Here is a 22,729-nt window from a genome sequence, read left to right as displayed (position 1 = left end):
ACGGTGATGATGCTTTTCCCCAGTTATTATCAAGCGCTGCAGTGATGACATAGTTTTGTAGGACAACCTTAAAGTTTGCATCACGCTGGTTCCCTCAACAAAAAGCCAATAGGATTTTTCCACTGACTTTTGGATTAATGACGAAAATAAGCTCTGTGACCAACAAATGTTTATGATTCTTACACGTTTTGTTCATTATTGCTTTAAACAAACAACACCATGACTCTTGCATGGTCAAGCATGGTGGCCAACTCTTTCAGCCTTCATATAAAACATTTTACGTGAAAGTTAGAGTTAGAAAAGATTGAAAGAGATTCTAAACACATGGAGGAAAGTGGGCTTGTGAGTAGATGAGTTTTCCTGTTTGGCATGATGATGTGTAATATCCTCAACAACCTCTGTAGTCCCATTTAGACACTTGTTAGCAACTGCCTTTCCAAGACAAGCATTACTAATATATATTATGTCATAGAATATAATGTGAAAATATCTTGAGCTTGTGTTAACTACAGACCTAATTTCAGACATTTAACCAATAAACCATTTAAAAAAAAACATTGACTTCTATAAGATGGAACTTTAAGTGTTAAAATGCTAACTTGTTTCTTGGTTTTGGCCTACAAAAACATGTCATCCTTGCAGCACTTCATAGAAGTTTACGTTTTCCGCTTCTGAGAACCCTGGACATTTGAAAAAGCGTCCATGGCATGAGTTTGGGGTTGGCATATCTGGGCATTAAAAATTATTTTTGCAATTCTTCACCTTTAGTCATTAAAAAGTCTGCTTTTAGTACACATTTGCCATAGCACTATCCCCTTAAAGGGATAGTGCACCCAAAAATGAAAATTCAGTCATTAATTACTCACCCTCACATCATTCCAAACCCGTAAGACCTTTGTTCATCTTCAGAACACAAATGAAGGTATTTTTTGATGAAATCCGAGAGCTTTCTGACCCTTCACAGACAGCAATGGAACTACCACATTTAAGGCCCAGAAAGGTAGTAAGAACGTCGTTAAAATAGTCCATGTGACATCAGTGGTTCAACCTTAATTTTATGAAGCTACGAGAATACTTTTTGTGTGCAAAGAAAACAAAAATAATGACTTTATTCAACAATTTCTTGTCTTTCGTGTCAGTCTTCGACGCGTGTTCAGGAGAGTACCACGACGCATGCGTGTGATGCTATTGACGTAGAACCCGGATGAGCTGCACCTTGTTTGCAAGCAGAGGAAGATGCATGTTAAACATGTCTGAAGATTGTGACTTGCAATTTTTTGCACAGCCTTACTTATTAGAACCAGAATATACAGATGATGAACGTTCTACGTCAGAAAACCGGCTCCTGCGTCAGCAGTTTTTTGTTTTCTTTGTGCACAAAAAGTATTCTCGTAGCTTCATAACATTATGGTTGAACGACTGATGGACTACACATGGACTATTTTAACTTACTGTCCTTACTACCTTTCTGGGACTTAAATGTGGTAGTTGTGTTGCTGTCTATGCAGGGTCAGAAACCTCTTGGATTTAATTAAAAATGTCCAATTCCAAGTTCCAAATATGAATGAAGGTCTTACGGGTTTGGAACGACATGAGGGTGAGTAATTAATGACTTTTATGGGTGAACAATAATTTTTGGGTGAACTATCCCTTTAAGTCATAAACCCTGAGCGTTCAATCATTTCCATCTGTCTGTCTTCCCACCACTCACTCATCTCCGAGTTCGTTTTCAATTCATCATCTTTCGTTATCTTTTAAGGCCCACGGATGGAAGAGTTCTGAGTCTAGCAGTAGTGTTCCCACACTGAGTAGGACCTGAGAGTACCAGTGTAAGCCGTTCTTAAGGATTCGATCCGGTCCGGTCCAGCTGTACAACAGGCGTAGAGGTGCAAATGCCCAGTGAGCTAGCCGTGGTTCATTCACCGCAGCGTAGCACGAGGTCATCACGCCATTCACCACCAAAGTCCCATGGGCAGTAAGTGGGGCGTAAGCCCCCCGGTCCTCCCGCACCTCCACTCGAGTGATCCGTGAAACACGCTTCCTGAGATCTCCTTCATCGACGATCAGCAAACACTGCCCTGGCTGGGCATCACTGGCAAATATCGTCCGGAGGGATCCAGGCTTTGGCTGGCCCCCGCTGGAGCAGTTTCCAACCCAGACAAACAGTAAATGAGCTGCCGTTAAGGAGACGCTGGCCCCATCCTCAGTGCTGATCACATAAAAGTGCTTCTGGGTAATGGGGCTACGGTCCAGGAAGGTGAGGACTTTGCTGTAGACGAGCTCGCCAGTCCCGTCACTTCCCATCGAGGCCAGAACAAGGTCTCCTGCTCGTAGGTCTCGGATTGGTCTATGAGTGCCGTCCTCCATCGTCACCAGAGCCCCTCCAGGAAAACAGCCACCCGTCTTTGCTGCTACTGAGTGCTCTGAAGAAAAGTGTGAGGAATGGAATGGAAGAGAAGAATGAAAAGAAAGGAATAGAAATGTTTCATTAAGGAAATAAAGAATGGATTCAACGCCCATGCCCGTTTCTAATCTTCACTTCTGACTAGTTGATATACCTTTGGCCTTCAACCCTTTGTTCATTGGTTGGTCCTATGGTGTTTCCCTCAGTCATTGGTTGAGTCGGTAAATAGGATCAGGGACTTTTACTACTTCTTCATTGGGACGTTGGTGTAGGAGCGCTTCCTAGTGGACTGATTCTGACTGGCACTGCCAGCAATCTTGCCTCTTTAGACTCAAGTTTTTGTACAAATTGCAATATATACATAAGGATATACAATATATATAAGATTATAAAACTCTGTTCCTTCTGATCAGGTCAGGGATAGCTGACTTGCATAACGATCTGAGCAGGAAGGACAGGAGAAAAAATGAATAAAGAGAAAGAAAATAGTGGGGAAAAACAGAAACAGATAATGAATATTAGAGATTTTATTATGAAATTCAATGCATGTAAGAAACAAAATGGTAAATCACATCTCTATAAGAGATGGGCCAAAAAAACAACAACTATGCAATCTGCAGACTTTTTTTTCCCCCATTTCTCAGTTGTTTTTGGAGGAAAATCTGCAGAATTCATTTAAACATGATACAATGCTTTAAACATACTTATAATTTAATTACTGGCCAAGATATGTAATAAACGAGCATGCAGAAGTGGAAGTTTCCGAATGACGAATATTCCAATTCTGCGAGTTCTGTGTGCACAGATTACTTTTACATTTATGCAGACGATTGTTTGTGGGCCTGCTAATGGCTAATGCATTTCACAATATTATGCTGCAATGAAGTCTTAAAGGGTGAATGAGAATGACTTTAGTCTTACCCTGTTGTTATATTGTTAGCTTACAGCAAAATTACAAAATATATGAATTTCCCCCCGGTTTGATGAATTCTTATCACTAGAAAAGATCAAACAGCATGTTGGCTATGGATGCTAAAGCTACATGAGGCCTATGTTGACTTGCATGGAAATAAGGATCAAGGTAAAGCATAGCTGGAAAAGTCAGAAAGGTAAAGTAAATGTTAGAAATGGTGAAAAAAGAAGTGTGCATTCATCAGACGGCCCAGTGCTGCAAGATTGTGGTGTTTTAATATAATAATGTGAAGCAAAAGAAATTACATCTGAAACCAAAGATGACTCAAACATGGCTCTCTACATTAGATAGCTCATTAATCCACAGTGTGTGTAGAAACAGGAATCTAACGTGATTCCTTCTGTATCCATAGACATGCTCTAACAGTCCATCTCTTGCCCTTGTCTTCTCACATTACATGTCTGTGAGAAGCTTTGTTAGTTATGGTTAGACTTAAAAATAAATTAATAAATAAAATAGAATAAAATAAAATTGCATTTACTGAAAAAAAATAAAAATTTATAAAAATAAAAAAACAATATTGTGAAATGTTCCGTTTAAAATAATTTCAATATTTTCGTTTTTTAATGTAATTTATTACTCTAGTCTTAATATTTTTGTTGAAACAGTGATCTTTTTAGGATTCTTACAGAATATGTTGTAACATCATAAATGTATTTACTGTAACTTTTGATAAATTTAATGCATTCTTGCTGAGAAAATGTATTAATTTATTTAAAAAAAAACTCATTGACCCCAAATTTTTGAACAGTAGTTTATGCCATGCCCACTTTTCTCAATTCAATTAATTCCCCAAAAATAAGTCCCACCCTACTGTTTTCTCATTGAATAGCCTGTTTCACACAGAAATACATCTGATTGCAGAAATAAAATGAGATGCAAATAGTGTTTCAAGGTGACTCAAAATGAACTTGCTAATATCCCACCAACTTTGTTTTCCTTTCCTTTCACACCTTTTATTTGCAAGGAGTAGTCTGTTTCTCGCTTGACCTATTTCCACCTGCACAACCTCAGCACAAACACACACAGCTGCTCTCACCTGATTTGACACTGCAGTGTATGTGGCCTTTGGATTCGTAGTAGACCCAGTCGAAGCCGGCCTCCACTGCCAGACGGGCCAGCATGGCGTACTTGTTCCGGTCGCGGTCCGAGGTAGTGATGTCAACCGCCCTGCCCTCATAATGCAGAGACTCTTCAGAGTGATGGCCGTCTTCATCCCAGCCCTCCGTCACACGCAGACGCACGCCAGGCCACAGGTTCATCACTGAGATGGCCAGGGAGTTCAGCTTATCCTTACAGCGCTGCAAAAAATAACGCATGAGAAACACTTACTAGAATGCATAAATGTGACACTGGCCAACAAAACCAGTCATAAGGGTCAATTTTTTGAAATTGAGATTTATACATCATCTGGCAAAATATACATCAAACATATTTACATTTACATTTAGTCATTTAGCGGATGCTTATATACAAATGAGGACAATGGAAGTAATCAAAATCAACAAAAGAGCAATGATATACAATATATATATATATATACACATTTATACACTTATACATCAAAGCTGACTAAATAAGCTTTCCATTGATGTATGGTTTGTTAGGATAGGACAATATTTGGCTGAGATACAACTATTTGAAAATCTGGAATCTGAGGGTGCAAAAAAAATCTAAATACTGAGAAAATGGCCTTTAAAGTTGAACAAATGAAGTTCTCAGCAATGCATATTACTAATCAAAAATTAAGTTGTGATATATTTATGGTAGGAAATTTACAAAATATCTTCATGGAACATGATCTTTACTTAATATCCTAATGATTTTTGCCATGATTTGGGCAAGAAAAATCGATAATTTTGATCCATACAATGTATTGTTGGCTATTGCTACAAATATACCCCCAGCGACTTAAGACTGGTTTTGTGGTCCAGGGTCACAAATGTGAAAAGTGATTAAATGAATAACTAGGGTTATTAGGGTACTAGCGTTATTATTGTTAACTTAAACTAAAACCATTAAAAAAAAACATTGTTACACTGTAAAAACACAAAGACTATTGGACTATATTTAACGAGAAAATACTTAATGTAAAATAAAAATTGTAAATAAAGATTAATGGAGTACGTTTTACAAGACAATACTATTTCAGTCTTTCTACTTCAAAATTGAATGTTTAATTCAATGCGTTACTTGCTGCTTCATTGTAATTACTTATGAAATTTACTAGCAATTTCTGAGTGAAAATCGTTTCTACTCCTGTGTATCTCAGTCTTTCTTTTTAAAAATTTCATGTTTAATTCAGTGTTAATATCCATTACTTTGTAATTATTTGTGAAATTTACTAGAAATTTCTGAGTGAAAATAGTTTCAAAGTAAATCCTACACATTTTTTAGAGTACTTGAAATAAAATAAAACATTAACTGAAATATTGTAAAATAGAAAAAAAATTATTTACTTGTTTTATATTTTTTATTTTTATTTTAGCTAGTTGCCAAAGCAACATTTCTCATTTTCATTTAGTTAACTTGAAATACTAAAATAATGATCAAAAATTATATAGACATGTTTAAAAATGTTCAAAAACAGTCTAGTGCTGTCAAACGATTAATAGCGATTAATCGCATCCAAAATAAAAGTTTTTGTTTGCATAATATATGTGTATACTGTGTAAATTTATTATGTATAAATAAATACAAATACATGCATGTACATATTTAAGAAAAATGTTATGTTTATATATTAAATATCGGTACTCGGTATCGGCAAGTACCAAAAATAAAAGTATCGGTATCAGGCGAGTACTGAAAAAAGTGGTATCGGTGCATCCCTATAAAATATAAGAATATAAATATATACATTTATATACATGTAAATATTTTCAAAATATATACTGTATGTGTGTGTATTTATATATACATAATAAATATACACAGTACACATACATATATTATGTAAACAAAAACTTTTATTTTGGATGCGATTAATCGCGATTAATTGTTTGAAAGCACTAAAAAACACACAACAAAATTAATACAACTTTAAATCAAATTAAAATGAAATAAAAAATCTAAATAAAACGAATGAAAACTATTAATAAAAACTATAATAGCACATCGATGATACTGAAATAACATTGTCAGGTAGCTATAGCAGCAAGTGTCTCAGTATAAGTGTGTTTTATGATCTGTTGTTCTTCCAGGCTAATAATTAACATGCATTCAATGTGAACTAATAAGGAAATTAGTAATGTAAAATATTACAGTAACCATGATTATAGTGGAAAAACTTTTATATTGTCTGGGGGAAAAAAACAACTTAATGACATGAGTACAAAGCGAGTTCATAGATCAGTCACAATGTCTCACAATGAAATATATAAATGTGATCCTGGAGCACAAAACCAGTCTTAAGTCGCTGGGGTATATTTGTAGCAATAGCCAAAAATACATTGTATGGGTCAAAATTATTGATTTTTCTTTTATGCCAAGACATTAAGTAAAGATCATGTTCCATAAAGATATTTTGTCAATTTCCTACTGTAAATATATCAAAACTTAATTTTTGATTAGTAATATGCATTGCTAAGAACTTAATTTGAACAACTTTAAAGGCGATTTTCTCAATATTTAGATTTTTTTTGCACCCTCAGATTCCAGATTTTCAAATAGTTGTATCTCGGCCAAATATTGTCCTATCCTAACAAATCATACATCAATGGAAAGCTTATTTATTTAGCTTAGAGATGGTGCATAAATTCAATTTCAAAAATTGACCCTTATGACTGGTTTTGTGTTCCAGGGTCACAAATATGTACTTCTGGTGGTTTATGTAGCATAAATTACCAGTGTGACAGCATTTAAACCCAACTGAATGCTGAACTCTGATACATAAGTTACCAATTAAACAAACAGAAGGAGGCTTTGCGTGCCTGAGTGAGAAAGAACACAAGGCCATTGTCTCGACTTTGTGAATTTCCTGCAAGAAATATGGATTTTAGTACGCTCATGTCAAAAAGCCTGTGGCAAGCCGTTGCTAGGTGAGAAACGCAGTGAGCAATGGCAAATATAATCCTGACAACCATTTGTAGAACTGACGCATTTGTGGTTAGCACAAACACACTCAGCCCATGGGTTGATAAATCCCTGTCTCAACCAAAGGCCACGAGACACGCAAGGTCACTGGATAACCACCAAGTGGTCACAAATTGCTTACTGAGTGACGGCAGAGATTCTTTGATGTCGCCATCCTAAGTCCTCACTACATAGTTGTGCCATCAAACCATCTATTTCTGTTCTCCGAATTGGAGACCCACCTTTCCACTCAATAGCTACTCTATAAAGCTCTGCGGACTATCTGTTTGAGTCTGAGCTCAGTGATTCGATGTCTCTGTGCTATTAGGATCTATCTCTCAGAGCTGAGCTCGGTCTGTGTTGATACCATCAGACCAGTCCAGAGGCTGGTATTGGAGAGGAAAGGAGATTTGAAAATACAGTGCCAGTGTGTTTGGTTTCTCTGTTGAGTCTCCAAGGTTCACTGAAACCAAAACATGTACAGCAAATGCTTAGACTACAGTCATAGTGTCAACAATGATAATGCACTCTCCCACACTCAAATATGCTTACTTGTATGCAAACCTGTATATATGCAAACCCTTGGCTTGCTTTTCTCCATGGAACCCAAATGGAGATGTTTTGAAGAATGTTCACACTGCTCTTTCTCAAATAATAAATGAAAAGGTAATGGTAGCAGATACCAGGGGCTGTCAAGTTCAAAAGAAATGATCGAAAAATGTATCATAAATGTGGTCCATGCACTTTTTTTCAAGTCTTCTAAAATTAAACCATAACTTTGTGTGAAGAAGTGAACTTCCCAACTTGTGGATTTTAAATAAAGACTAAAAAAAGTGTTGGAAGCTTAATGGTGGTGCTGTTGAAGTCATGCAACTGTTGTGTGTAATTTAGGTTTTTACTTCTGAAGATTGTGTTTAGGTTTCAAATTCATCATTTATAAAGATTATCTTGATGAACAGATTTTATAGATTATAGAGCATATATCCTATTGGCTTTTTTGTCAAGGGAAGCAGGGTTAAGCTACTATAACTTCCAGCTTGGCCTACAAAAGTACGTCATCACTGCACAACTCTATAGATTTCATTTGCGTTTGTGCATATTTAAACTTGCAGGAGAAGACAAAGCGCACCAGGTTTGAAATCAGATGCCAAATGCTGGTTCTAACACGTAAGTAAGTTTGAATATGCAGACAAGCAAACGAGATTGGAATTCTGTGGCAAAGGCCAGGATTTCTAGAGAATGATTCCATTATATGGAATAAAGCAGTGTGGACTTTTTTTCAAATAGATCTCCTTTGAAAATCATACGGGCTTGGAACACCAGAATGACTGAAGTTTAATTTCTTGGTAAATTTTCTTTAAAGAACAAAACCCTCACTGTCCCTTGTGAGATTTGGGGGACCGAATACTATTTTAGATGCATCTTGCCCACTCCACATATAAGAGAGTGGAGCTAAGCGACGTTTTAAAAATGTCAAGTCTTCCCCATTCCAAAAGTTCAAACAACGAACTCCTGAACCTTGAAGTGCTGCTGTGAATCTTAAAAAGACCAAGATCGATAAACTCTAAGACTGCAGAACCGGTTTATGGTGACCTGCAGAAGGAAACGGTAGTTTATGGTTAACTAGAAATATGTGCATTTGGCATGCTGTCAGAAATGCCAATCTGAATGGAAAAAGATGTGTTTTTAGTTATAAGAATACAAATATAGATATTTATGAAGACGATTTTCCGAGCACGTCTCCGGATTGGACGATAAGAAAAGCGACTCTGCGAGCTGTAATAGATGCCTATTCACAAAGCAGTGTGGATTTTCAGCTTTTTTCGTTGTGGTTGCAAAAGTGAACTGGACTTCATAAATCAGCCCGAGAACTCTGTTAGTTTTACTTTCAAAGCAGAGATCGACGGGTTTTTAGGAGGAGAGCCTTCACACTAACCGCGGGCTACACAAACATTCACCCTGCGCGCACCGACGGCGCGGGGCCCTGAACACTCGCGCTTGTATGAGAGCGCCGGGGCCACTCGCCGCTGAATCAAAAATAAGGTGGAGAAAAATATGTGTGTAATTAAGGCTTAAATGCATGTGAAGCCGACTATTTTTACACACGTATGCCCCAAAAACAAACAAAAAAATAACACAGAATAAAAAGGAAAAACAGACCAGAGGTTGTCTCCAGCAGTCGCCGCAGGTTGGCCCTCATAAATCGTGCGAGGCTCAGGTAAACGAGCGCGGCGCTCGCCGGAGAGGTGACAGGTAAAGACAGGGTGAGATCTACGAGCCCCTCCTCAGTTCCCACGTGGCTCTCCTGGATATTAACATGTGGGCATTCAGGGGAAAATAGCTGATATAAATACTTTTAGGTGAGGGGGAGATTGGAGTCAAATAAATTCCACTAGGTACCACATCAACGTCGTAAAAAAAATATCTGACGGTTCAAAAAGGGGGTGTACGCCGTTAATCACAAGCGGTCGTGTTTAGGCATACGGGTAAACATTAAAACAGTCACAGGTCATGCTCAATCTACAAGAGCCGTTTTAATGTTTTCTTTTCCAATCGTGCTTAAAACAGCGACGGCACTGTTTTAATTAAACGTTTCAGGTTTCCCTTCCACTTTATTGACAGTCACCCCTTTTGCGTTTATTCATTCACATAAATTGAGCAAGAGCCCCATGGGAGAAAGTTCAAATATGCGGTTATAAAATAACCCGACGACTACTGTGTCTTTAATTTGATGAAACCTGCCCCCATATACTCTGTTATGAAGACTGAAAGACCTGAAACCTTGAATGAACTCAAGGTTTTTCACTTTTCAGTGAGAAAAAAAGTGGTCTCTAATATGCCCACATGCATCAGCGTCCATGACCATTTTTCATTTATAAGACAGAATAAAAAAAGTGACTTGAACAAAGGGTCCACATTGACAGAGGTCTGGGAAGGTGACTTAAGGGTTGTAGATTTGAACCCCACAGTGATTGAGCCATAAACTCAACATACTACTGACTCTAAACCACTTGTTATTCCAGGTGGTCTATCTCTAAGTTCACTTTGGATGAAAGTCTCAACTACACAATGAATGATAAATCAGCATATTTTCTTGACCATATATTCAGAATTATCTCAAGAACATTCCAAAACCAAATCCCTGACATTTATTGATCTCCACTACACTTTTGACAGTATGACAATGTACGGTACCCTGATTTATTGGGCAAATACAAAACACACTGTATGGTAAATTAAATAACAGCATTGAAAATATTGTAGTACTGTCTATGTTGAAGATCTGGATTGGAAACTTAGGGTTGCAGGTTCAAGCCTCACTCATCCATGAACTATCACCATTCTGCCACTGATAAAGACCCTTCACCACATGTTGACCCAGATGTTATAACTGAAGTCAGTTTGGATTAAATTTGAAACAGACCTTCTTTACCATATTTTCTGAATTATCTCAAGGATGCCTACATTTACTGATGTCCACTACAATTTTTAGCCTAAGTGACAGTACCCTGAACTAATGCACTTGATCTTGAAAGGGCAACTTTACTATAAAATTAAACAGTAGGAGTAGTAATAGTATACTGCATGAAGCATAGAGTGGTGTAGCTTAAAGATCTGGGTTGGTAAGGGTTGCAGGTCCAAACCTGATTGACCAAACTTGTATGACTTTCTTTCCTCTGCGGAACACAAATGAAGATGTTTTAAAAAACGTTTGTAACCGAACAAACATTTGGTTACAATTGACTTCCACCGAATGGACAGAAAACACAAAGACATTTCTCAAGATATCTTCTTGTATGTTCACCTGAAGAAGGAAAGCCACACTGGTTAAGAATGTCATAGGGTGAGTAAAGAACTGTCATTTTTGGGTGAACTAACCACACGTTACACTTTCAGAAAGGTACACAACTCTTGCTTGGACTGTAATACTAACTAACATGTGCTTTTAAAGCACTATTAAATACTATTCAGGGGTAAATAATGTACAAACATGTATCTTTTAGGTTTTGTACATTTGAGTACCGCTGTTACCCTTTTTTTCTGAGAGTGTAATGCAAGTCCTTTTGGATAGAAATCTCAACTAATAAGTAATAAATTAACACTTAGCCGACCTAATTGCTCTGATGAAACATTTCTGCGTGTGTCTGCCTCACCTGCGTCATCATGCGGTCCGCACCTGTGTTCTCCTCATCCTTGAAGATGATGTCTGGATTGTAGTTGGGCGTGAGCTCTTTAAAGCGCTCGGAGTTGCGGGTTATCTTCCCCTCATATCTCCCACTGGCTCCCAGCGTTTTTTCGGCAACGTTTGGACTGAACTGCTTATAGGCGAGAGGCGTGAGTTTCCTTGGAGTCCGTCTCTTGCCGTAACCTCTGCCCGGACCACAGCTGTCGTACGCCGGCGAGAAAGCCAAGATGAAGCCGGTGAGGAGCGCCGCCGCTGTGGAGAGTCTCATGCCAACCGGTGCCAGCGGGCACTCCAAAAGATGGAGTGTCAAAGATGGTGAAGATGATGGTAAAGCGACCCTCCTCCCCCCAATCTCAGCTTCAGTCCCCGCGCAAGATCACCGGAGGGGGAGGAGGACCAGTCTATTAGGACACCTGGCGCTCACCATCGTTTTACGCACGGAAAGACACCCCGACAAACGTAGGGTTCCTCAGGCGGCGAGGCTGGTGCCAGCTCGTCGGTCCTCCCCTCAGGTCTGTAAAACTCGCTTTCTCTCAGTCCAAGCGGAGACAGGGGGAATAAATAGAGAAGTTCCGTTTATTTTGGCAAGCGGGTTTAGAATCGCCTGCAGGCGGGTCCTGGTTGCGCAGAGCCGCGGTCAGAGTGCGCGTCCCGCAGCGGTTTCTGGCTCCCGGCTCGGCTGTTTGACTACTGCGCTGTGGCGCGCAGCTCTCAGTTGAGATGGAAATGGAAGTGACCCGAGCTCAGATGCTACTGAAGCAGCCGCACCCTGCCAGTCCTGCCCTCTGTATGCCTTTGCCCTCCTCCGGGCAGACGCGCTTTATCAGCCCTGCCGCTCTCCCCTTGTACCGCAACCGGCGGCTGCCAAGACACGAGACAAACAGGAGGCGCATTACAGGTCTGGACTCTCGGACCCTGATGTGTCCAGTCCTTTGAACCTTAGCAGCAATGCTCTACTTACTACTGCCTGTCAACGGTACGTCAGCACACGTAGAGTACTTAAACACACACACAGCTATCACTTGGAGACAATGAATCTTTAATATGACTAACTGACAACTTGAGTTTTTATTTTTCAAAGATCGTTAAGTTTTTTTTTTATATTTAAAATTAAATAAATTTGTCATTTTAATGCATTATTAATCCATTAAAATTGTATTAATTTATTTAATGAATAATGCAATTATTATATTAGATCTTCAGTTTATTTCTAATTTTTTTTTGTAATTGTATTCGTATTTATTTCCAATTTTTATTCGTATACTGATTTGGTTAAGGTGGACCATACAATAGTAGTTTGATCATTTGTGACACTTTTTTCGGCTCGGTCATCAGCAAGTGTGACAGTGCAGCATAAACATTTTCTATAAATTCTATAAAAATAATGGATATATTTTTAATCTTTAAATTAATTTCGTACTATTTAAAAAATAGAATTTTAAAATAAAAATGTTTTATTATTATTGATGCTCATTATTAAACCACTAAAACTTTTCATTAATGTTCGTTTCACTTTTTTATTAAAGGTGTTAACTTTTTTATTAATAATGACAATTAATAATTATTAACTGTTTTATTTTTTTATGCATTTACTTTTTATTTACTGCATGTAAACTGGTTTTGTTAAGGTGGACTGTGAGAATAGGACAGTTTGTGGAACACTTGACTAAGGTGGGACAGATCATCAGCAAAAGTGGGACAGTGGTTTAGTGTTTAGATAATACATTTGCTGCAACTGAAACTACAAAAATATTTAACAATTTATTGCTATTTATAAATTACATTTTGTCAAATTAATCATATCCCTACTGAAAAAAAAATCAATCATTTCGGCTTGAGGTGGTCAAGGTGTTTGGAACTTGGTAGATGGTTTGTTACTGGTGCAAAGTGGTCTTGAGGAAGGTCTACCAGGTCATCTGTGGCCACACAAGCTTGAAGTCTTGCTGATCCATCATCTAAATAAGCTTTGACCAGCTGCTGACCATAAATGACCAGCTTGGTGTAGCTAGAAGTCACGTAAAACCAATCACTACAATGTGGCTGTCAGGAAATAGCAAGGCTCTAGTACTGGATGACATGTTTCATTATATGTTAGCTTATAAAAGAGCGGTGATTTATGATCCAAATCCATCAGAACAATTTTAAAAAGTCCCACTTTTCTGAATGACAGATCATTGTGTCAATTATAAACTGACTGTTAACTGCTTATTTACTTCATGTTATTTAAAGGACAACCATGTCCCACCTGGAACAATTATGTCCCACCTCACATGATTTCTGAATCCTTTTTTTTCTTCTTCAGTAAAAATTGGATTCAGTAATAGTGTTCAACAATGTATTCCAGATCGAGACGTGCAGTGATTGGTGGTCAGGTTTAGTTTCACTGACAGACACTGGAGACAAGACGTGAAGTGCCGTCCCTCCCAGGAACTCTAATGTCTTTAAAATAACACTAATGGCTTCTCCACTGAAGACGAATCACCAGTTAAATGCCAGAACTATTACCAAATGATACTGGTAGGAAAATTATGACAGTTCTGTGTCTCCTTCAGTGGCGCAGACATTTTTTCTGGTCCGCTGTGACCACACTGTTGACATCTTGAAGATGTTACTGGTATTGCTGAATACATTTTAATTAGAGTGTTTTGGCCAGGCATCAGAAAATAATCTGTGGACAGCAAAAATACTACAGTAAAAAGGGATTACCCAGATCCTTCTATCAGTCTACAACTAGATTTAAAGCATCGTGCATTTCATATTTAATTCAGTAGGTTTTAGAGTAGTTTCACAGAGTCAGACTGTTGACTATTGGCATGCCGTCTGGTCCACTTTAAAGCTTACTCTAGGCTGAATTAGATGAGGAGGCATCTCGCTAACAGGTCAAACAATTAACCACAATTCACTTTTTATGTTATGTTTAGAGATGGATAAATCAACAATACTAGGATAATAGAACGACGTGAAACAAAGTGGTAGCTTATTCTAACAAAGGCAAAGCCAAAACCAAAGAAATTAGTGGAATATGTCTGTTGGGTTTGTGGTCAGAATTTCCGTCCATTCAAAAGTCCTGATGATTTTACGGAATATGAAGCGGAACGTACATTTGTGCTCAAGCATATCACATTTACTTGCTAGCAAGGGCCTCAAACTAAACTCTAGACATCTACTGCCACAAACTTTTGTCTTGCCTTCTTTCTTAGAAGCACTGGTTGTAGCAGTCCGTACCCTGTAAAACACAGTTATCCTCCCAACAGACTAATAGAAACCTGTGCATCTTGACTTCTAAACATTGCGTAAAAGTAGACGCTCAGATTTGAAATTGCAACTCATCTTATGCATACTCTGAGCATCTGTAATTTTTTCACATGCTGCCAGTTGGGGTGCATCAACCCTACCAATGAGAACAATGCAATATTTTATTCATTACTTTTAAAACATTAAGATGGGCATACAGACTAAAATACAATAATAAAATGTCCATCATCACTTAAAAATCAAACCTAAAAAGAATAAAAATGTTTATAAAGCATTCAGAAGATAAAAGGGTCCATATGTGCACTATTCTGATTCAGAAGCATGAACTGTCACCGAAAAAGCCCCACTGCTTTCTTCTTCTTCGGCTGTGAGGTGGAACGGTCCTCAGAACCAGCAGCAGCAGTTGATGGTGATGGGACAGCCTGAAAGAATCATTCAGAATTGGTTTGAATTCTCTCAAAGGAATAATCTGGGTCCAAAACCATTGATAATTTAAACTTTAATCTTTAGCATTTCTGTTAATTGCCACAGAAAATGATTTTGACTCATAGCTCGATTTATATCTGCAAGTCATATAATGGTTGCCCCATAGACTTCCATTGTAGGTGCATTTTTGTACATGTTTTGTTGAGCTTAATTTATATTCGACCCAGAATATTACTTTAATCACATCAAGGTGAGTAACATTTTGTAGCCTGTTTAGATGCATGTTTAAATAGTTCTTTTGTTGAACTTGCAAAAACAAATAGAGGTCAAACTCAACCAGCCTAAAGGCTCATCAACGATCAACATTGGGTTCATGGCATGACAGTCCTCTGATAGAATCAATCAAATATTTCATTTGTTAAATTAAAAGAAAAACTAAAAAACAAACCTGTTTACTGTCTGCCACCTGAGGTCTTCCTGATGATGCTTTGACATCATTCTGTTCTTGAGAAGCCAGTGAAGAACCCACATCTGCACAGCACAGCAGACAAGACAAGCAATGCTCAAAAATGACAAATGTCATCATTAAGTCACACTCATGTTGTTCCAAACCCATATAACTTTAATGTATCAGTGGAACACAAAAGGAGACAAAAAGGCACCATAAGAGTGTTCCATACAAATCCCGAAGCTATACAATAGCTTTGTATGCATAGCCATAATTTAAGACATTTCTATGCATGTGTTCACATGTGGTGCCTTTATATGCGTTTGATGCCCATAATGTTTGGTTATGACACACAGCAACAGCCAATGATGTTTGATAAGACCAATGTCAAACCTGGCCGTATACAGGTGCAATACAGTGTAACAACACCCGTTCCCTCGCTCATTCTATGGAAAAGAGCGCAGCCAGGACATTCTGCAAAACATTTCCTTTTGTGTTCCCCAGACATACAGGTTTGGAATGACTCCTTTAACTCGTGTAGTAAGCTCAGAGTCAGTGAGGCAGTAACCTGTGGGGACATCAGTGATGTGTTGGTGATGTTCAGAGACGTGGTTGTCTTCTGCCGCAGGGTTGCTGTCAGGAGAGTGTTTGCGTTTCTGACCTGTTTTCCCCAAGCTCACGGCCATATACAGTGCCTGCAACTCTGAGTCAAAACCCAAACTGTCCAGCGTCACACCCATCTGTGGAACAATCTAGTAGACAGAAAAGAGAAAATGACCACACCATAAAGAAAGAGGAGACATTTAATTACTTATTAGTCTCCATAGAGGAACTGTCTTGGACTATTACTTTTCTGAGTGCCATTTCTTCAGAAGGAAAATTTTTTAAATGGAAAAATTGCTCTTGTAATATTATATTTTTGGGTATATATGTATGGGTAATGGGTATGTGATGGCAAATATGAATTTTCAGCATCATTACTCCAGTTTTCAGTGTCACATGATCCTTCAGAAATCATTCTAATATTCCGTGCAACATAAGATGAAGATTCCAGTCCTATCAATTCCCTGATAGAATCTTTTCTCTATGTAAGTGTGGCCACCATGTTGTTAAGATCACACGACCAGTCAAACACTAATCACTTTATCTCCATAACCCCCCCTATTATCTGACACTTTAAGCTGCAGAATAAATGAATCATAGTTATGCCTGAGAACAGGCTGTTTCTACAGTGCCACTGGTAACCAGAAACATTTTCAATGCATGATGCTGCATCCACATTGATAGGTGTCAGTATAAAGTACACTGAAAAAAAAAAAAGAGAAGAAAGTACATAGAATTCAAATTAAATTTAGCCTGAATAAAATGAAAGCCATTTTAAAACAAAACCATGTGTATGCATTATGACAATTTAGAATTTGGGAGTGAAATGTTCTTAATGGTAACAAAAAATGCAACTACAAAGAAGTCTTAATGGTAAAGGTTGGGTGACCGCAAGTTCAACAGGGTAACGGTAAAGATGACTGCATTCACACATTTCCCAAACACATTCTCTTTCACAACAGAGAGGACAGATTCTCAAAATTAGCTTGCCAAATATTGACCTGGTGAGATTGGTGACCACTGGATGAATGAAGGGCCCCTAAATATACGTGTAGACATTTGGGGTTTACATTGATTTATTTTTATTATTTGTTTGTTGAAATATCACAAAAATAAATGAATGCTTTGAGTTCCTCTTTGGGGACAGAGAGGGCAATGTGAGGATAGAAGCCACAGTTCATGAGTGTGCACTTCCTGTCTCCCCTCAAATCATTTCTCCACTCCCGATCCTTTCATTTTTTTCATCTTCTTGTCATATCATTTGAGCAATTAAGTTGTTCTGCTGAAAACGTGTGAGATTTAAAACTGAAATTGATTATATGTGCGCTGTACAATCACACTAGAACCAGGTCAGATGATCATGCACCATCATCTGTGTGCATCAGAGAGGGAAGTGTCAGGAAAAGCGGTTCATGTGTTAGTGCATCATGTTGATACACCTATTCATAGCAGGTAAACAGCATTGGCTGGTTTTTAGTGGTTTGTGGAAGAACCCTAAACTAATGGAAGATTCCAGAGAGCGTCCTGATTCTTGTTCTGAGTTCTACACTTTGTTGGTGAAGGGCAAGTATATACTTCTGAGTGTGCAGTAAGATATTGAGACACACTACCAAAATTGTGACTAATTCATTAACTTTGAAACTCAAAATTACTTATCCTGTAGATTCATACATTGAATGCATTTTGTGGTAGTATCTATTACTATTATTGCAATCTCAAATATGCGTATATAAATGTTATAATATATATACATATACAAATTTGGTTGGTACACCCTACAAAGCTAGTGCCCAAAGACAAATCAGAGACATTTGATTTTGACATCATAGCAGCATAATTCTTTGTGAAAATTCATTACAATTATTAATATTGTGAAATATTATTACAATTTAAAATAACTGTTTCTATTTGAATATATTTTAGATTACATTTAATTAAAAAATAATAATAATTTATTCCTATGATGGTAAAACAAAAGTTTCAGTGTTTTTGTACATTCTAAATATCTCTGGTGCTTTGGATCAATTTAATGCATCCTTGCTGAATAAAAGAATTATTAAAAAAAAATAAATAAATAAATCTTAATTTTCTGCAAAGTTGCTATCTATACAGATCAATTTTTATTATTTTTAATTTAGTGGTGAAATATGACCCAGACCTATCTTTAACAGATTTCATGATTCAGATTTAGATTGTTATTGCAAATAAAAGTTAACATAAAAAACCCACATTGCCAGCCCCAAAATCACTAACAATAAATATGAATAAACTGCATGTTTTCTTTTATTACCTGAATTGAAACCAAGTACACACACACACACACACACAAGCTTTTGTACCCATGGGGACCTCAATTTAAGTCCCCACCATGACACGAGTCCCCATGAGTCTGTGTGTATTCAGGTTTAAGTCCCCACCAGGATATATAAACCTGCACACACACACACACACACACACACACTATCTATAGGGAAACAAATAAAGGCAGGTGAAGTCTTAAATGGGTGTCATGGATTAAACCCAGAGAAGAGCTTCATTTTACAGTCCTCTATAAATCTGTCCTCACTCTCATTCAGGCAAACCCCCTCCTAAAAATATCTATTACCTCTTCCTCTCAGTTCAGCCTCTGTCTCACACTCCCTAGATTTCTTTATTAGTGGTGCGTACTAAGACAAACATCACATTATTATCATACTGAGGGTTAGGGATTTAAACAAACCTTAGAACAAATTATGTGGCCTGTTGAGGAGAGCTGTGTTTACTTTTCTACTTGACTGGACAATTTTTGCAGCAATAAAACAGGTAAAACCTCCCATAGATGTACAGTGAAGGAGGGACTGAGCCATGTTTTTGTCTTGGGCAAAACTTCTGCACAAGCAAACACCACTATTGCTTTAGAAAGCATAACAATGTAGTTGTTATCTCATGTTGCTATCTATTTTTACATTTTGTACAATGTTTCCATTCCATCTATTACATTTACGAGAGAGACTGGTGTTTGACGGGATCTTACTCTTGTTCTGGCTGGCAGGGCAGCTCTTCTCAGGGGTTCAAAGTAGGCAGAGTAAACCGCAGCCCAGCTACAGCTAGCTAATTACAGATCAGAGCTCCCTCACCCTGTGGAAACCTGGACCAGAGAGAGAAGGAATAACAGAAAGAGAGACATCTGACCTCGAGAAGCGGTCCTGAATGGGTTTCATGGTTATCAGATTGGGGTGATTATAAAAGCCAGGAGCCAAGAGCTTCAGTTACAGGAAGATGTCTTGAGCTTTAGCTGGAATTAAGGCATGGACACCTGACAGATCCTGGTGTCTAACAATAAAACACACACTCACAGTGTTACGGGGGATGTGTTTTCTCCTACTTTACCCCCTGAATTTTACTTTAGAAAGCTGAATTTTCAGCATCGTTCCTCTAGTCTTCAGTGTCACATGATTTTTCACTAATCATTCTGATATGTTATTTGCTGCTCAAGAAACAGTACTGCTTAATATTTTTGCGGCAGCGTTTATTTGAAATATTTGGTAACATTATAAATGTCTTTAATGTCACTTTTGATTAATTTAATGCATCCTTGCTGAATAAAAGTATTCATTTTTTAAATCTTACTGACACCAAACCTTTGAATGGTAGTGTAAATAGGTAGAAAGATAGATACTAAACCCCTCCCACATTTGCATACTGTTTAACAGTTTTGATTTTTTTTCCTCTTCTAAGATCACCAAAAGTGATCTAAGAAAACATACATACTATGATATTAAGAAATGTCTTGAGAAGACAATGAAAAAGCTATTTCTGTTTGGGGCAACAGCACACATCTTTGTCACAAAAAGCCTAAATTCCTCATTCTTGTGTTGTTTATCCTGCAGTTTCACTCAGTATGGGTGATGTTGCTCATGTGGCAAGAAGGAAAATCCAGGAGAAGAGAGTATGAAGATACACACATCAACCCCCTTATAAGTACTGGCGCATTGTAAAAACTTATTTTTATTTAAAAATTATTTTGTAAATAAAACAAAGATTGAATACTGCTAAAATACTATTTTACTTGACAGAAGATAAAAGCAAGGTGAACAAATATCACCATTTTAGTTTGAAAGGAAGACCTGAGCCTTATCTAGAGACTAGAGGTCAGCTCTTTTGACTCAGGTCAGTAGCAACAAATTCAGCAAGGGTGCATTAAATTTATTAATAGTGACAGTAAATACATTTATAATGTGACATTAGACTTTTATTTCAAATAAATGCTGTTCTTTTGAACTTTCTGTTTGTCAAAAAATCCTGAAATAAATACCAGTTTCAACAAAAAATATTAAGCAGCAGAACTGTTTTCAACAATAATAAAAATAAATGTTTCTTGAGCACAAAATCATCATATTAGAATGATTTCTGAAGGATCATGTGACATTGGATACTGGAGTAATGATGCTGAAAACTCAGCTTTGCATCACAGGAATAATTTACATTTTAAAATATATATAAATATAAAGGACAGTTTTTTTAAAATGCAGTAATATTTCACAATATTACTGTTTTTACTGTTGTTTTGATCAAATAAATGCAGAACATAAGAATCTCTAAACTCTCGAACTAAATTTGCCCATTGTTTATAGTAATAACTTGGACTAAAACCATGTGAAGAAAGACATCTAAATGTATATATGTCTCAGATAGAGAGGATGGTTTGGGGTGTTTTTGCTGGTCTTTCGGTGTGGAGGTGGGAAGGGTCACGCCGTCAGTGCCAAACCCAAACTGGTTTCTCAACTCACCCGGTCAAATTTTCTCTTTTTATGCCTCAAACCTTAAAAAACCAACAGTTTGCGTCACTGAAACACATTCACACCTAAATACATTCAACCCCAAAAGACCTGCAAAGAGGACGGCATGCACACTAATACTGACCCTAAATCAAGTCTTTGTGTTAATCAAGCTAAGTACACACACCCACTCAAAACACAAAGTAAACGTTCACACTCTCCTCTCCCCTCACAAAACCTGAGCATGCGTCACCGGTCTGGGGTAGACATTCTCAGTCTTTCAAACTCAACTTTACGAACTCATGGGAACATGTCTTCTCTTAAGTTTTGACCGGTTAAAGACAGCACTTCAAACAGGCCTATCCATCTATCCATCAAACACACTCTCATCCAGGCTTCTGCCGATCAGGAATCTTAAGAACGGCCTCTATTTTTCCAGAGACTTGCTATGTTTGTTTGGCATTTCAGTGAGACATTTTTCCAAACACACCTTCATTTTAATTCTGACTTGGGTCTTAAATGATTCTTCAGAGTGGAGTGGAATTTCCCATTGTATTGTGAGACAGCGGCAGTCAAATGACTTTGATGTGTCCAAAAAAAATAATAATCAAATAACGTGAAAGTTCACATTTCAATAGACACAACAAGTATTGTTAAAAATTTGGAGGCATTTCCAAACCATGGACTAGGAGGTAGCAAATGTGCTCCTTTTTTAAAGGTTTATCCATTTCTGCTAATAATGATAAATTAATAAATCATTTAAATAATTTCTCTGAGATGGAGAAAGCAAATATGACAATTATTGCCACTTAAAAAAATCTAATTCAAAGTCTAATTCACTGAAGTGATTTAATTAATTAGGACAATTCTGCAGTTTATCACCATTTTCAACTTCTATATAGTGTAAATACAGTATATTTGCTATTATACATTATACACTACACTGGCCTTATATAGGAGTTGGTAATTTTTTAGTCCTTTATGCTCATCAAGGCTGCATTTATTTAATCAACAATACAGTAAAAATTGTGAAATATAATTACAATGTAACATAACTGTTTTCTGTTTGAATATATTTTAAAGTATAATTTATTTGTGATTGCAAATTGAATTTTCAGAAGCCATTACACCAGTCTTCAGTGTCACATTATCTTTCAATAATTAAGAAACATTTCTTATTATTATCTATGTTGAAAATAGTTGTGCTGCTTAATATTTAATGTATCAACATTTTCATATTTTATTGGAAAATTAAACATTTATGTTATCAAACTTAAATAAGGGCAGAAAATATGTTTGATTTTTGAGTGATTATTAAATGTGCTGGAGACATTCAAAATGATTTTTGAGTAGTTCATTATACTTATTTTATGGAATTAAGTTAATTGTGTGGCCTAAATGTTTGGCTTGTCAAATATGTTACATTCAGCTTTCACAACTTCATTGACTTGAAAACCAAGTTCACTCCTAGTTGTCTACCAAGTTGTCTCTTATAACAAAATTTTTTTTTTAAACCTAAAAATGCAGATCCGGTGTAAATAATACTGAAAAATCATACACACACACACACACACACACACACACACACACACACTGTACAGGT

At 37.2% G+C, this 22,729-nt stretch overlaps 2 protein-coding genes across 2 annotated transcripts in view; both read right to left on the bottom strand.

Moving 5' to 3' along the window:
- Nucleotides 1–1,737: 1,737 nt before the first annotated feature.
- LOC107678182 (indian hedgehog B protein) lies at nt 1,738–11,981 on the bottom strand. Its single transcript, XM_016473362.1, has 3 exons — nt 11,606–11,981; nt 4,417–4,678; nt 1,738–2,423 (listed from the first exon to the last, which is right to left on the bottom strand). The coding sequence occupies exons 1-3, from the start codon at nt 11,903–11,905 to the stop codon at nt 1,738–1,740; spliced, it is 1,248 nt and encodes a 415-aa protein (XP_016328848.1). The 5' UTR covers nt 11,906–11,981.
- A 3,141-nt stretch (nt 11,982–15,122) lies between these two features.
- LOC107678183 (non-homologous end-joining factor 1-like) overlaps nt 15,123–22,729 on the bottom strand; it is a 13,563-nt gene continuing 5,956 nt past the window's right edge. Inside the window, exons 5-7 of the mRNA XM_016473363.1 lie at nt 16,335–16,518; nt 15,767–15,849; nt 15,123–15,314 (exon numbers count right to left, since the gene is read on the bottom strand). Of these exons, the coding sequence (XP_016328849.1) occupies nt 15,222–15,314; nt 15,767–15,849; nt 16,335–16,518 (360 nt within the window). The 3' untranslated portion in view covers nt 15,123–15,221. The remainder of the gene's footprint in view (nt 15,315–15,766; nt 15,850–16,334; nt 16,519–22,729) is intronic.

Source organism: Sinocyclocheilus anshuiensis, unplaced genomic scaffold, assembly GCF_001515605.1.
Source record: "Sinocyclocheilus anshuiensis isolate Anshui unplaced genomic scaffold, SAMN03320099.WGS_v1.1 scaffold648, whole genome shotgun sequence".
Classification (NCBI taxonomy): domain Eukaryota; kingdom Metazoa; phylum Chordata; class Actinopteri; order Cypriniformes; family Cyprinidae; genus Sinocyclocheilus; species Sinocyclocheilus anshuiensis.
Note: the sequence above shows the minus strand (reverse complement) of the source record. Positions and strands in the feature narration are given on the sequence as shown.

Excerpts from the sequence above, each read along its gene's own strand:
- LOC107678182 (XM_016473362.1), bottom strand. The coding sequence starts at position 11,905 with ATGAGACTCTCCACAGCGGCGGCGCTCCTCACCGGCTTCATCTTGGCT. Across the intron at positions 4,679-11,605 it reads CGGACCGCATGATGACGCAG|CGCTGTAAGGATAAGCTGAA; the intron begins GTGAGGCAGACA and ends TATTTTTTGCAG. Across the intron at positions 2,424-4,416 it reads ACACTGCAGTGTCAAATCAG|AGCACTCAGTAGCAGCAAAG; the intron begins GTGAGAGCAGCT and ends ACTTTTCTTCAG.